The sequence below is a fragment of the Ambystoma mexicanum genome, chromosome 3q (genome assembly GCF_040938575.1).
Source record: "Ambystoma mexicanum isolate Mex_15411 chromosome 3q, UKY_AmexF1_1, whole genome shotgun sequence".
NCBI classification, from domain to species: Eukaryota; Metazoa; Chordata; class Amphibia; order Caudata; family Ambystomatidae; genus Ambystoma; species Ambystoma mexicanum.
Genome location: NC_090926.1, coordinates 800,992,881 through 801,009,274, shown reverse-complemented (window position 1 = coordinate 801,009,274; position 16,394 = coordinate 800,992,881). Strand labels below are relative to the sequence as shown.

The window sequence follows — 16,394 nt, the reverse complement described above, 5'->3', positions numbered from 1 at the left end:
AGTATTGATTGATAGTGAAATGGCCTGTCTGGGACTGGGTGTTTACAGTAGTTATCTCTCAGGGGCACCCCATTCAGAAGGTACGAATATGTGGTTTGACGGAGACAGAAAGTCTGGTCTCGCAGCAGCTTCAAAGGAGTTTTGCCGCTTTAATCAGGAACCACAGAGAGCTCCATTAACCAGAGGGACCCTTTGATTCTCAACAGACAGGAAGATGGGTGGGACTTAGTATTACATGTTTTCACCCCTTTATCTTTTCTGTTGCAAAGCACTCTGGTTATGACCTCACGCATACAGTTGATTGTTGGTGGGGATCCAGGATTGGTTCGTTAACTGGTCCATTTGGCTTTTAAAGAGGGCCAAGCCCCTCTTTTGGCAGATCATCTGAAGGCTTTGCAAGGAGTAACAAGAAGAACTCATCAATGGACTCTGGCTGAAGGTACAGTCTGCCTCACATCTTTCGTCAGTGAAGGAAGGCCAGGACCTCCAAGAGAGAAGCAAGATCCCTCCCCTAAACATCCCCCAGGGAACAAAGGGAGATACCAAATCCAGAGGACACTCCAGTAGCCCCAGAACCGGTACCCAGCCAGCACACATCATGCCCTGCTAGGCTCTGCAGCAAACTTCCTAGGTGGGAAGTGCCAGATTGTCTCTGAACCAAACCAAGGCAGCTGCCTGCAACACACTTATCAGCTTTGGGCCATCCGCCTTAAAGGACGACACAAGCCCAGTGAAGAAGTTAGAAGAAGTGCATCGACAAGCATCTACCGATGCCTGCATTAAAGGACATCATTTTTTTTTACAGCATTAAAGGACATTTTCGAGCCAGTCGAGTGCTTTGAGCTGCAACTCACTGCAACGCTGCAGTCACTTAAAAACCTCTGAGATACCTCAACCAGTGCTTCAGAACTGCCGACTAGCACTGAGACAATTCCTGACCCCCAGCCGCTGTGTAGGCCAGCCTGCAGCCGGCTGTCCAGCCTCGCTCGCCGAACTGGTTGCCACCCTACACCCGCAGAGGGAGAGCACCCTGAAACTGACTCGACCCTGTCGAGCACCAAATACTCCTACAGTACAAGTTACACTATGATTCTGCCCCCCTGGTCCTTATACGAAGGACCCTAGAGACATTTTATGACCCATTGCTCCCTTTGTGTTGAAACCAAGTATCCTTGAACGGTTGCGATTATTTACTAACCAACTACCCGCCTGTCAATAAACAGAGTGCATCGCTTTTCCTTTTTTGAAACTGTCTGTCCTCTGCATTCCTGTACAGGGTGGGCTATTTTGCACTGTTGCTAGAACTGTCTAATGCGATGATAATAATAAAGTCGCTATTTGTATACAACATTGACTGGACAGACCCTTTTTTCGCTGTGTTGCAACTAACCAACGATCCAGGACCTTTTCGGAGATAAGCCTGCCGTTCCATCCCCATTACCAAAATTGGACAAGGAGGTTTATAATTTGCTTGCGTTTTGAATCTGTTTGGATTCCTTCAGGTGTACTGGAGGTGTGGGGCTGATTGATGGTTTAGAAACCGATATTCATCACTGGACCGCTTGTGCCCCTGAAGTTGATTCATCGCAGAACCATCCTTACTTGTAAGACGGATTTCACTGAAGATGATGATCCCAAATAATGAAGATCCCCAAGTAGAAACGTTTGAGGAACTGATAGTATAATGCAGCAATGGAGGAGTGTTTGCTCCCCACGCATTGGTGTTATTTGTGGACCAATGCTCTTGTATGTGCTGTTCCAGAGTGCTAGTCTAGCTAGATTGCAACAGAACAGTGAACCCGGCCAAGGGGTGGAGCAAATCATAAGTGATGGTGTGGGTGAGAAGTAAATTGGCAAAGGTCATCAAGGAGTAGGGCTTGTGATGGTAGATAAGGGGTCTTTCAAGCTGTGTTTTCAGATATTTTCAGATTAGTAGATGTGATAGGGCAAGTCCTATGTCTAAAAGTAGGCTAGTACGGATACTTGGGGTGTGGCTTGAGATGCAGTTTTCTTGAGGTATTTATTTATGTATTTATTTATGTCCACAGATCCCGCAAGTGCGTGGCACTGTGGAAGCCTAAATCAAGATTGAAATAGCACCAAAATAAGACCAAAATAAGACGGCCCATAATTGGGTTCTTGGATTCCTATTCCCATGCAGAATAGAAACGCCATTAAATCAGCCCCACAAAAGGCTTCTCAGTATAGTTGACAAGTGGATGAATTGTATATACACTGGTAAATACACTTATTGCGAACGAAGAAGCCAGAACCAACTATGGATCAGAGTCTGCCACAGTATGTCTTCCCGATCCCAACATAGTAGACATGTTTTTTATTATTTTAGACCAAGACATGGCTAATCCTACTTCATGAAACATGCACAACACCTGAGATTTAGCATGTCTGAAAGACAAATGGGAAAAAGGTGAAACAATTGAGCAATTCTCCATCAGATTTTCAAGCACTAATTGGGAATCTGACCTACCAGAGAACTAATTTTCAAAACACATGCATACAAATAAGCCACCCCTCCTGACTGCTAGTGTGGTTCCAGAGTGCAGTATGAGGTGTAGTGAGACAACATAAATGGAGGCAACCCACAGTGGCCAAGCTAAGTAGGACCATTCATATGAAAGATAAAGAAGAGGGGGTGGCAAGGTTCAGTTGAGAGAAATTGTATGAACACATTGATTGCATGGCCTAAAATCCTTTGAGAATAGCACAATGAAACAAGGTTTCTCTTCTGAAAATCGACTATTTCTGAGAGCGCATGTAGGTGCTTGAACAATTAAGATGCTTCACAGTTTGCAACCTTGGTAGGCAGAGATTATAGGGAGGATGCCTGGATTTGGAACTGTTATTGAATTTCCTCCATACAGAGGTGTACTCTTTTCCTGCTACAAGAGTACCGGAATGGCAATATGCCTATGTGTTACAAAACAATTATTTAGAAAAAGCAATGAAGCACGAGAGAGAAAGTGGAAAGGAGCGAGGGAAGAAGCTATGCATATACCACAGAGAGCAATACCAACAATGGGCCCTAGACAAAGAGCCTGACAAACCGTGTATGTATGTAAGAGAGAGAGTGACATACCATTTGCAGAGGGAGTCACAGAACACAGTGAGTGCCAAGAGCCCAATAGTGCAAACAAGCAAGTGAGGGAATGTGTCGTACTATGTGCCACACAGAGAAATAGGAACTCTGTGACCCAGAGAAAGAGCAGTGCAAACAGTATGTGCATAAGAGAAAGAGTAGCCAGAAAACAATGTAAAACCAGAAAGAGCGAATGAGAGAACACTGTGCGCTTCACAAACAGGTGCGCAATCCCTCCCGCGCACACATTCTCTCTCATATCCTTCATTTTCCCTGGATTGTGTTGTCTTACCCAAAGGGCTCAGGGATCGGTCAGAGGATTTGGTATTTGTGTTTTTGGTCTCAGCATGCGGTGAAAGATCAGTCAGTGTATCAAAAACATCAAAGGAGACATCGCCTAGAGCTGGGGCTAAAAAAGGGAGAGAAAAGGAAATATGGTGGTGAGAAGAGTACCTAAAGGGGAGTGAAGGCAAAAAAATAAAGCCATGGGAAGGAGCTGCACAACGACAATAAAATTTAAAAATTGAGTCACAGAGAAAATAATTCAGACAAGCAATGCAAGATGGATCGATGGAATAACTTACTTACCTGAAAATCCTGTTCTCCAGCATTGGTATCTTTCATGGATTCACATACTCTTTGAATATTCCTGGTCAGGCTGGGAATCCTCTGCAAAATTAAAGCAGTTTACCTTTACATTATCTGCTTGTCACTTTAGTGCTCTGGTAGAATTATTTTGGGTCATACTGCCCACAGCCAATTAGATGGGTCCCCTTAGCACCTCCCCTGTGGCCATCTTCACATTTGGCAGCGCAGGTAATGTGGCAGTATTAGCCAAGAAGAGCCCGAGAGCGGTAGGAGGGAGGGTCGCAAAGTGAATCCACGAAAAGACACCGACGCTGGAGAACAGCAGTTACAGGTAAGTAACGTATTCCTTCTCCAGCATTGGATCTTTCATGGATACACATGCTCTTTGAATACGATTACACAGCAGTACATATACACAACCAAAACTGGTGGAGGCACAGCTCAACAGAAGTAATCAACTCACTTCTGGGACACTTACCTCATGTGAACAGGTTGCAAAGCACTGCCTGGCCGACTCGGCACTCCTCCCTGGAATCTCTATTGATGCAGTAGAACCATGTGAAGTTATGGACACGTGGCAACCCTGCAGAGGTTGAGCAGGGGACCATGGATAGGTACGCCGTAAAAGAAGCCATGACCCTCGTCGAGTGTGCTCCTGGTCTTCCTGGAAGGGGCCTGTTGGCTAGACGATGGCATTAGTGCAATGACTTCTGGAAATTTTTTGTTTCGAGCCACATAGAACTATAGGGCTCGGGCGACATCTATAGAATATAATGATAGCTCTGCCGGAGATGAAGGAGAGCGAAAGAACGCTGACAGAATCAAATGTTCATTAAGATGGAATGCAGAAGGGACCTTTGGCATGAAGGAAGAGTTTGTACACCGAACCACCTTAGGCTGGGGACAATTCAAGCAGGGAGGCTTGCAGTACTGGGCCTGCAGTTCACTAACCTGCCTGAGGTGAGGCTGACCTGAGGTACGTGTGTAACGTGAAAAGGCTGCTAAATGCACCTTGATGGACAAGTGTGCCAAACCAGAGTTTGCCGAAGACAGGAGGTATGGCAAAATGTCTGCAGCTTGAAGGTGCAATGGCTCCAGATGCTAAGTTGCACACCATATGGTAAATCATTTCCAAATTGCTTTTGTAGTAGGGCAATGCAGATGGTGCTCTTCTACTAGCCAAGATTCTTCTGCATTCTGGAGGTTCTAGGACTGCAGGAGCCAGACCGGTCAAGTTTAGGGACGTTGGGTCGTGGTGTATTACTGACCCGCCATCTCTGGAGAGTAGGCCGGAGATCGGGGGCAGCCTGATGTAGAGAGCCACTGACAAGTGAAGAAGGTCTGAATACCAAATCTGCCGTGGCCAGGCCGGGGATACCAGTGTCATCGTGCAACTGTTCTTTTAACTGTACTAAGAACTCTGGAGAAGCGGGATTGGGGGGAAAGTGTACAGGAACAGTCATTCCACTTGGAATCAGAACGCGTCCCCCACACTACCCTCTTGGTGAAACCAGCTTGCAAACTTTGTACATTTTTTATGTTGGTCGCTAAAGCAAACAAACAGACTCCCCCACTTGGAGACGAGACGGAGAACTTGGCTGTGGTGAAATTTCCATTCATGGCAGAACACAAGCTCCCTGCTGAGTGAATCAGTTATTGTATTGTGGATCCCTGGCAGGTGGAAAGGAATTAGTAACATGCTGTGCGCCATTGCCCATTTCCCCAGTGCCTGTGCCTCTGCAGCGTATGATGAATCCTACGGAGTCCTCACAAAGACCCTGCCTAAAGTCTCCTCCCAGGTGGCCAGGGAAAGGCAGACGGTTCCTGATCCAAACCCTGGGGGTGGTATTAGCCGAGAGGATCACCTGAGAAGAGAAGGGCCGCAGGGGAACAAGAGGACTCAGTTAGGTAAGACGCGGTATTCATATTCCTTAAGGAAGGAAATATCATCAATACTGAAATATGTAATGGCTTGCTGTCAGAGAGAGACTTTTTTCCCCCCAAGCAAACTATCTTAATGTGGGTACAAACAATCATAACCAGTTATGTATTGGGAGTATGAAACCCCCTTTTTAAAGTCACTGACAGTCAGAGATGAACGCTCCTATGAACCCCAGGGGAATAATAAAGATGAGTCTTTTAATATTACCAATTTAGACCCTGAAACCTCTCATTCCTCTATAAAGCCAAATCCTTCAATTAATGATGTGATCTGATATGGCATTTATAACGCGCCTGTATACAAGTGTTTCAAGGTGTGGCGAGGCAAGGGAGGGGGAAGCAGGTGGAGGACAGACAACGATCCTACTAGGCCAAGTGTCATTCAGATTGCGCAAGTGCATGATATATACTCCGTTAGGGAATATAGATAAGGAAGGAAATGAACTTGGGTGTTGATAATTCCATTAGAAAAGCCGATTTTTACATTGTGAACTCCAAGTCAAACAAATTGCAAAGTAATGGGATGAAAAAGTGGGCTGTGTAGGCATGAGACTGCAATTTGCAGCCTATTAGTGGCAACGACCCACAGCTGAGGGAGACTGGGAGGCATAAAAGGCATCCTTCAAGCTCAGGCCATGGAGAAGAGCAGTAGCACAAGGTTGAGTAGTTCCACATGGCAGTAGAAGCATAAGTTAGAGGAGAGAAGAGACACTGGAACCTCCATTGTGTGCCGAATGGATGCCGGCCCAGGGAGGGTCTCTTCTGTCCAAGACCTTGATTGCAGAGGTTACGCAGCGGGAAGCGTTGGGATTGACAGCTTTTCCCCCAGGAGGACTGCAGTTACAGAGGTCACAGCAGGAAGTGCGCAATTTGAAAGCTTTCCCCATTTGCATTCGCGTGCCGGTGGTAGGCGAGCACCTGAGAGCCGTGGGAGCAAGGAGAGCTTCTCCATCGACTGGCGCAGGCTGCGGAAAATCGCGAATGAGAGGTTGCCGGCCGCGTAGGAAAGCAGAAGCAGAGGACCTGGAGAAGCAGAGGACTTGGAGAAAGCGAGGCGAACAGACACGCACTAATAGATAGTGACACCGAAGCTCTCTGTAACCGACTGCTGGCCAAGTCCAGCAGCCTTAGTAATAAGAGAAACTGAGTGAAATGGAAAAAGAAATGTTTTAGGGAATACTGAACTGACATAAAGCAGACTTATTATTCTATTGTAAACCAAGCTGTCCTGGCAGTAGAGTACACCAGAGCAGTAGGCCTGGCAGGTGAGTGGACCAGGTGGAAATCATTGAAGTATTGTACTGTGGTTAAAAGTCTTGAAGAAGAAGTAGCAGAACCTCTAGGATGTTTGTGTGAACTGTTACAGAATCATCCTGACAAAATAAGTTTGCTGAAGCAAGTGTGTGAACTGTTACAGAATTAACCTGACAAAAGCATTTTTGTTGATGAGAAGTTATGAGCTATTCTGTCACAAATGAAAAGAGGAAAACATTGTTGAGAAGAAGTTGTTTTGAACTCTTTTGTCACAAGTAGAAAGAGGAAATCCATTTGAACATTTTTGAACTGTTGATTGCATTCAAGTTGGAACTTTTTGTTATCAAGTTGGAACCAAAAGAAATGAAGTGGATCTTTGTTACAAGACAGCATTTTCTTATCCCTTTGGAACTATTGAATAGAATCCTGCTTGAATCTGGGCAAGGGGTATTTTATTTATGTATTGTTTGCTTGTAAGTAAATACTGTTTCAAAGTGTCCACAGGGCAATAGGGAGGGGACAAGGGGATGTGAAAAAATAAAACACTGAATACAATTAAATACATAAAGAAATATTAAATACAGTGGGTGGGGGCGGGTGGAGGACGAACCTACTATACCTTGTGAGTGTTCCGAACGTTCAAGCGCAGAAGGCAGGGGGAATGGGATAGGTGCTGTGGTGCTCAAGTATGAGCAACAGGTGAAGTGCAATGTAAGGTAAGTGCGAGCCTCCAGAAAGTAGGGTGTGCCGAAGCAAGTGCTGAGGAAAGACAGAAGCTGGGGGAGATTTGGTGTGGGAGGTTAGGGCCCTGATGATGCATAAGGGCCCTGCAAACCAAACAAGCAACTGAGAGTTTAGCAGAGGAGAGTGGGGGTGGGGTGGGGAGGAAGGAGCAGGTAAAGAGGAAAGTCTTGAGGAGCTTCTGGAATTTAAGAAAGTCCTGCTCAAGACGAAGAGCAAGGTTGTCAGCTGAGTGAGGTAGATCTTGAAGAGCCAAGGCGAGAGGACAGAGCCCTGGGGGACGCCACAGGTGCAGAAGTAGGAGAGAAGGTGCCCAGGATGACTTGAGAGGAGCGGTCACTAAGGAAGAAGGTCAGCCAGTTCAGTGCCCATTCCGAGATACCAAGGGAGTTGTGGTGCCTTTGTATGAGGATGGTGTGGTTAACTGTGTCAAATGCAGAAGAGGGATCAAGAAGGACGAGGACAGCTGGGGAGTTGGAATCCAGGGATGCAAGCAGTTCTTCATGGGTGTTCAGAAGAGCAGTTTCCGTGCCTCTGGATGCTTGGAATCCAGATTGATGGTGGTGGAGACCACTGACTAGTTCAGTGTGAGAGTTGAGTTGGGACAAGGCCAACTTCTTCAGCAGTTTCCCCAGGAAGGGGGTGATGGAGATACGGCAGTAGTTGGCTATTCACCCAGATTATAGGCAGAGACTTATCAGGTTGTGAACCTAACATAAATTTCCTTTATTTTGAACTGCCATATATTACCTTATTGAGTTGTTGTATGTAAAAGTGTGAGGGACAGAAACCTTTTGTTCGAGCATTTCCCTTAGTTTATTTTAGGCAGGGAAATACTCGTCAGGGTAGGGATAGTGAGGCGTTTATCCAACCTTCTGAGAGAATAAAATGGCATTGCGGGTATAGAACATGGTGGTGGTGTTGTCCATGAAGATGCAAACCACACTGTTCTGCAGATGTGACATGAAAGACCTCAGGGCCCAGAACATTGCCCTTAACTCCAGGACATTGACGTGAAGGCCTTTTTCCTCGGGTAACCACACCCCTTCTCTTCCGTGTGGGCTCCCCAACCCTCCAGGAAGGCATCCGTGGTCAATGTGAATTCATGCGCTGGAAGGTGAAGGGCAGTCCTTGAGTGAGCTTGAGAGTAAGACGTCACCATTGGAGAGCTTGGTGGAAGGATGGGGTGAACCAAAGCTGGTCTTCTCAGGACCCCAATATTTGTTGCCAATGGGTGTCCAGGAACTAGTGGTCTTATTTGGGACTTGCAGTGAGGTATCAACGGGATGCATGAGGACATCATTCCCAGGAGGGACTTGAGGGAGAAAACTGATGGGATCTACCAGTTCGACAGCTGGTGGATTTTGTTCAGTATAGTCTTCACTCTCTCTGCTGAACGCGTGGCGACATACGCAAGAGTGTACAGACTTAACCTGCGCGAAAGGACTGGCAGCACTGTTGTAGAGTGCCCAGGAAATGGCCTGTATCATTGTCGGCCCTTGCTGGCTTTCAGGGTATCATCTACCTTATTTCCAAAGAGGTCAATGCCGTCAAAAAGCATATCAAACACCTTTGACTGGACCTCCGGTCAGAGGTTGGTGGCTTTCAACTAACCCTGGCAGAGTACCACTGCCACATTAACCATCTGGCGGAACACAGTATTCGCAGTGTCCACGGCAATAGAAATGGCATGGCCCGATGCCGCTTCCCCTTATGTAGCAGTAGAAGCACCTCATCCGGCTTGTGGTCTGGAAGGAAATCTAGTATTGGTCCTAGCTTAAACAATAGCTCACAGTCGGAGTGGGAGAGAATTGCGAGCGAGTTAGCCGCCTTGATGGTCGTCATGGCTGTAGAGAAGACCCTCTTCCCAAAAACATATAGCTGTTTGCCTGCTTTGTCTGGAGGCACTATTCAGGGAGAGGAAGGATTGGCAGAATGATTATGGCCAGCTGCAGAGATAACCGAGTCTGGGCAAGGTTGTGTGCACAGGCATTTCGGCGCAAAATCCAGGACTTTGTATTTTTTCCTTAAAGTGATCCTTCTTGTGGGGGGCTGATAACGGGTTTCTCATTACCAAGATGCCGTCCTCCCAAATATCTTTCAGTAATGGAATGGCCACCATTGATTTCCTTGCAGATTCCCGCCATTGGTAAAGGAATCCCTCCTTTTGCTCTTCAGGTAGAAGACCAAACATATATTTGCAGCTCGTATTATGAGGGCATGAAAGGAGCCAATCTCGACCGGTGGTGAATCTGTTGGCGGTAAGTCAACTGGCTCACTGTCACCTGGAACCAGATCCTCAAACCCATCTGTAGACTGCGTGCCTGGAGAACCATCAGTTGAATAGTCATCAGTGTCTGTATCTGTGAGGCTGACTGGTGGCAAAGGTGAGGGCCCTGGAAGAGGTCTGGGTGGAGGGGAAGGAACCAGGCCTTCCCTTACCGGAAGCGCAGTGGGTTGTGCTGGAGAAGGCAACGGTAGAGGAGGAAGCCGTTGCTGGAGCTTGAAACTAGTGTCTATAGAATATCGATAGAATATCCATTGACACATCCCTTGAGCCGGACGACGCCGGGGCCTGAGGAGCTTTGGAGGACATGCCCATTGAGAAGGGTGTCACTGAAAAAGGTTGAGTACGGCGTTGATGTAGAGGAAGGCCTTGTTTTTGTATGACTGGTGGCGGCATGCACGCAACAGTAGGCATAGTTTCGTCCTCAGAGGACACCACCTCATGCACATCTATGTTTGAATCAGTACCCAGCTGTAGCAGCTGCTCAGGAAGGGCCCTGGGTGGATAGGGGAATGCAGGCAGTGCATAAGGAGCCAGTGAAAACAGTGTCTGAGCATGAGTAGGCCTGGGAAGGTAAGACAAAGCAGATGGGACATCCCTGTCCACAGCAACTCCCATTGGAAACGTGGAGACCATGGGTCTTTGAACAGGCATTGTTGCCGATGCAGTAGTGCTTGGTAACGGTGTAGGTCTAGGTGGTGACACATTTATTATAGACGATTTAGATGTGGACGACTATTTGGTCGTCGACGGGAAGGAAACCACAGGTTTGATTGTCGACATGGGCGCTTTGGTCATTGACGAGGTGGGCATTGTCAAAGTGGACTTAATCGTCGACAAGGATCCTGGCCGGCTGGATTGTCCACGATGATGGTGTAGACGGAGGAACTGTGGTCATGGATGAGCGTCGCTTTTCTGAAGACTGCTTGGATGACGATGATAAAGGTACTCTCCTCGGTGCCAAGTGGACAACGAGGTGAGCGTAGGTGTAGGTGGAGACGTCAACAACAGTCAGTGGGTCAGTGGAGGCCACAGCTCGAGCATGTGATCGATGCTGCTTTTTTGCCATTTTCCCCCGGGAAGATTCTTTGTCAGACCTCAACCTCTTTAAAGAGGGAGTGCACTCTGGGGGTCTGCTGTGCCTGGCAGAGGCATAACTATGGACAGAGGCTGAGTCAGAAACCCCAAAACCTTCATCCAACCAGGCCACTTAACTGCAGTGGCGATACTTGCGTGTTTTGGAGAACAACTGGCAGGTGGTAGTTGTTCAAGTCGTGGTCCGGGTACAAACAGTAAAGACACTTTTCATGAAGATTCTCGATGTAAACGTTCTTCACGTTACATGTCCAGCAGCCCTTGTATGGGCTTTTCTTCCTCATGTCTGTCATTTCCATGGACTCTTGAAGGCCTCAGATGGAAGATTGAAACTCCAGAGGCAACTCAATGGACTGAAACTTCACTGCCGTGGCTGAGAACTGATGAGGCACCAAACCCTAAAGGTTTGACTGAAAAACGAGCACAAATAGAATTTCTAGAAGAGAGAACATGTGGTAAATAATCTGAAGATGGCCACCAGGGGTGGAGGCAAGGGGACCCATCTAATCGGCCGTCAGTATGACCCAAAATGACTAATAGTGCACTAAAGTGACAAGTAGTTTACAAATGTAAAGGTAAACTACTTTAATGTTGCAGAGGATTCCAGTCTGACACCGGAATATTCAAAGAGCAAGTGAATCAATGGAAGATCCAATGCTGGAGAAGTCGACTCACAAGACAAAAGAACGTGAATCAGAAACAAGATATGAGAGCAAACCAGATATGCAAGACCAGAGTGAAGCAGGTATAAGAGACAAGAAAGCCAGAAGCGAGAGAGTGATGGGTTCATGGGATGGGACATGGGAGACAGATGCCAGGCAGAAAGAAGGCCAGGAACGCCAGACAAAAAACAAAGCCAGTTTAGCAACATGAAAGAACGACCAAGTCACTTGGGTAGCACACAAGAGGGGTGGGCATGGAGCGAGACAGAATGAGCCTGATGTGCAAGTTCAAAGAGCTAGATGTGCAAGACAGATGAGAGAGACTGAAATGCAAGGGAAAAGGAAGATCACAATGTGTAAGATGAAAAAAATGCCAGGTACACAAAGAGAAAGGATGGCAGAGAGGTCATGCAAAAGGCAACACAACAAGACGAGACAGGCAGGTAGGGGAAGGGAGCGCTGAGAGAAAGAAGTGAGAGAGCGCTGAGAGAAAGAAGTGAGAGAAGGCAAGAATGATGGTGTGATTGTGCAAGAGCTATTGATATGAAAGCGAGAAGGGAAAGTACATGACAGAGGGAGAAGCAGGCACACACACACAAGCCAAGAAACAGACATCTATGACCAAGAGAAGGCCAGATAATTAAGGCATAACAACCCGATACAAGGGAAACAGATACACTAGGGAAGAGCAGGTTTCAGACACAATGAATGGCCAAGACAAGCTAGACACAAATTCCCGGAAAGATTCAGACATGCAAGACAAGAGAGCAACAGACACATAAAAAGAGAAAGAAAAAATGGCAACAGGCAAAAAAAAGAAAAAGCCTGATATGCAGGTGTAAAGTGACAGACACTCATGAGATAGCGAGGAAAAAAAGTGGCTCAGAGAGAGCGGGTCTATCACAAACAAGTTGAAAGGGCACTGAACACAACACAGGATCAAGAGAAACACACAAGTAGAGAGGGAGAGCCAACACACAAAGAGGAAGCTCAAAGCATCGAAAGAATATGAGAAACATCCAAGAAGTGAGGGACAACCAAAGATAACAGACAGATGCTGGACAAGAAAAATAGCCAGATGAGAGCCAGACATTGACAAAAGGGAGAGTGCGAGGAGGGAGCCGAGTGGATAAAGGAGAAAGGAGATATGAGCGAGTACCAGATGTATCAAATGAGAGCAAGAAAAATTAGCAAACACGTCAAATTCTGGATCAGTGGAGAAGAGAAGGGAAATATGCACAATTAGAGTCAAACATGTGAGAGACAGACATATGTAAAAAACGGACACACAAGCAAGAGGACACACACACACACACACACACACACTTTTCAAGTGAGAGACACAAAACAGGAAGTGACATGCAGAGCGCAAGAAGATCAAGAGAATTGAGGGACAAACATGTGAACCAAAACAAGCAGTTGAGAAAAAAAAGGGGAAGTAGGAGATTGGAACAGATAGGGTAGGAGAGAGGGAAACAAAAGTGCAATACAAAAGATTGAGTGCGATAGAAGAAGCAGATGAGCAAGCAAGTCGCTCTAAATAATCTTTCCACACACAGGTGATTTAATCAAAGACACAAAGGCTGCCTCTCATCTAGTGCTCTTCCCACCCCCACTAGTGACCAGCCTGGGGTTGATGGATGCCTGGGCTAGGGAGGGAATACCTAAGTTTGAGAGTAACAGGCCTTGGAGAGCCCTTTTATACAAATCAAAATAAAAACCCTTGCACTGTCTTTTGGATTTGGTGGGTTCTTGATGCAATTTGTGACATGGCCACGGCTCCTACTGAAGAGTGCACAGCTATAGTATGTCTCCTGATCCACATTCCAGCCCTCGGTAGAATACAAAAGGACTACTCAGAGGGGAAGTGTGGAGTCAGACTGTAAGAGAACCAAGAGCGAAGCAGGTGGACAAACCAAGGTAAGAGAGGGTGAGGTTGGAGTGAAGTGACGAAGAGGAGGCAGAAAATATAAGGGAAGGAGAAGAGACGAAGAAGAAAGAACCTACAAGTGGATGTGTAGAAGAGGCTAAACATCTAAGAAGTCTGGAAAGAGGGGAGGAAGAGGTGAAATATCTAAAGAGGGAGAGTGAGTAAAATATCTAATGAAAAGGAAAGGCAAGTAGGAGAAATTTCTAATAGGAAAGAGAAGGGAGTGCATTTAAAGAGAGCAGGAAGGGAGGAGGCGAAACTTATAAAGAGAGATGAAGGAGGTCGGGAGGTAGAGAGACACCTAAGAATGTTTAGAGAAGGAGGACAAACTCCTAGAGGGAGAAGGGAAAGGGGGGCAAAGAAGAGCTCGATAAGTTATAGGATGTAGAGGAGGTTAGAGACTGAGGTTAAGTAGTTGGAGAAAAGGCACAGAGGAGAGGGAGTGAGAGAGGAGGGAAAGGAATGAGTGGTGAAAGGGAGAGCTGCAAAGGTGGTGGCGAACAGAGAACTGGTGAATGAGCAAAGGGGAGCAGGTATTCTAAAGAGAGGAAACAGTAGACCTGTAAGGCCTGGATCACAGGCGGACTAAGGTTGGTGGAAAGAAGCCAGAGCTAAGCAGGAAAACAAGAACAAGTGGCAATGATCCCAGGTCCAGCCTGATGAGAGATTGTATCTAGGAGGGGACAGGTGAAAGCACCCTGGGGTCCAACAGTTAGTGTAGTATCCAATGTCTGACACTGTTGGATTACCTAAAGGTACCTGGCAGGCAAGTCCAGGGGCACCAACGTGAACCCTCGACAACCCCTGCACTAGCGAAGAAAGACAAATCTAAGAAAGAAGTGATCAGGGCACTATAAAAAACAGACTGTCTCACTGTTTCACTCACCCAGGATCATACCTAGAACTAACAGAATTGGAAAGACTGAGGATCACAGTCCTAAGAGAAAGTTTAGGTATGGTCAGCCCATTCACCAAATTGTTATGCAGTTTATTACCCCTTCACTGTACGTTCAGTCAACTTGTATCCCTTTGTTAATGAGAACAGACTTCATAGCAGTCACAAGTCTTCTGTTTATACCTCAGCCGTGGCAAGCTGCAGTTGCTAATTTTTGCATAGAATATACAGCACATTTTCTTCAATTTCTAATACTGCCAGTATTTTTACATGTCTTGCTGATTATGGTAGGCATGGGTTTGTCTGGCGTTAATAAGGATTAAAAGCAAGGCTTTCCAAATCAATAGAAGTGAAATGCCCTTTCGCCTGGCTGCTGTTGGCAAACTCACTTGCACCTGGCATCTCCAGAACTGAACTCTTAGCTACCTCTAGTTTTAGCCATGCGTCAGGCTTGCAGGATTTATATTGTTCGGGTATTGTCAGATGGCGCAGAAAAGCCACCAAAGATTGATCGGTACACCCTTGCTAAAACGGAGCAAGAGTTGTAGTCTTTTCCATGCAGCAATAGTGTAATGACTGCAGCAAATGTACTCATGCTTATGTCTGCACCCTTTCTATTGATAATCACCATGGACACTATACTGGCAGGCACTGTTAGCAGAGCAGGTTTGTGGAAGGCAGCATGGAATGGGACAGAGCAGAGGAGGATATTCTGCAAAAAATGGAAACCATGCCTGCAGCAACATGGGTTTAAAGCAAATCCTTAGAGTTGCAATGTTAGGGTCCATATTGATTGTGTGTAAATGCCTTTCGCAGGCATGATTGCATATGGTATAGGTCCAAGTCTATACACTGGCACAGGCATGCAGACAGGGGGATGTGATGAAAATTGAAATCACATATGGATCTGTTAAACTGCTATAGCACATTTGTCAGAACTGCAGTCAACTTATTTTATTATTTATTGGAAGCTAGGCACCTCTTTGGAATTGGTGTAATGTTCCAGTGGGGGTTTCAGACACCAAAGACATGATCGTGATGTCTAGATCACAAGCACACTATGGACAGGTGAATTTGCGAATGGAAGCATTCAGCACTTCCCCTTACAAATTCAGACTGATATCACAAGCAATGTCAGATGGAATAGAGCAATTAGAAGCTAATTTAATACAGAATCCACAGCCAATGCACTGACAAAATACAAAGTTTCGGGTAACACTGAAAGGTACAAAGGGTATAGAAATGTGTGCTCACTACTGGAGAGAGATAGTAATTGTATCAAAACAAACCAGAATGATTTAGTGTCAGTGTTGATTAAGCAGACTGCACTGTTTTCTCATGTGCATTTTGATTCAGGCACTTCTAGTCCATAGCCCCCTAACGTTACTAATTTTTGGGAAGTGCTCGGCGTCTACACATATCAGCACTCTAAGCCTCAACAGTTATACACTGCTAAACTCATTGCGCTTAGCCGCCAATACCTTGCACCAACAAACTGTATAACCTTAGCCAGAGCGCTGATTCTTACAAAGTTAGACTATTGTAACTTCCTTTTTCTAGGAACTTCTAACACCACCATAAGTAAATTACAATTGTTGCAGAATAAAGCTCAGAGCGGCTCTTGGCATAAAGAAATAAGACCACATTTCCACTAGGAGAAGAGAAAATCACTAATTGCCTATCAAAGCCAGAATCATGTTCAAATCACTATGCGTTTTTTTTTTAAAATAAATGTACCACCAACAAAGCCCCCATCTATCTTAGGAACACCATAAAGAAAAAAGCTACTAATAGAACACTCAGATCCAACAATAAGTCTTTATTGGAAATACTGCGCCACAAAAGTACTAAAGCAGGGGGAAGGGACAGTTTTAGACTCTTCTGGAACTCCTTACCACTCAGAA

General features: G+C 46.0%; 1 protein-coding gene across 4 annotated transcripts in view; it reads right to left on the bottom strand.

Annotated features, from left to right (window-relative positions):
* Positions 1 to 16,394, bottom strand: part of EPN3 (epsin 3) — a 472,738-nt gene that overhangs the window by 4,584 nt on the left and 451,760 nt on the right. For 2 of the 4 annotated variants that reach the window (XM_069654889.1, XM_069654890.1), the window contains one exon: positions 3,390 to 3,506. The exons of the other annotated variants lie outside the window; for them this stretch is intronic. In XM_069654889.1, coding sequence (XP_069510990.1) covers positions 3,390 to 3,506 — 117 coding nt within the window. The remainder of the gene's footprint in view (positions 1 to 3,389; positions 3,507 to 16,394) is intronic. 4 annotated transcript variants of the gene reach the window in all.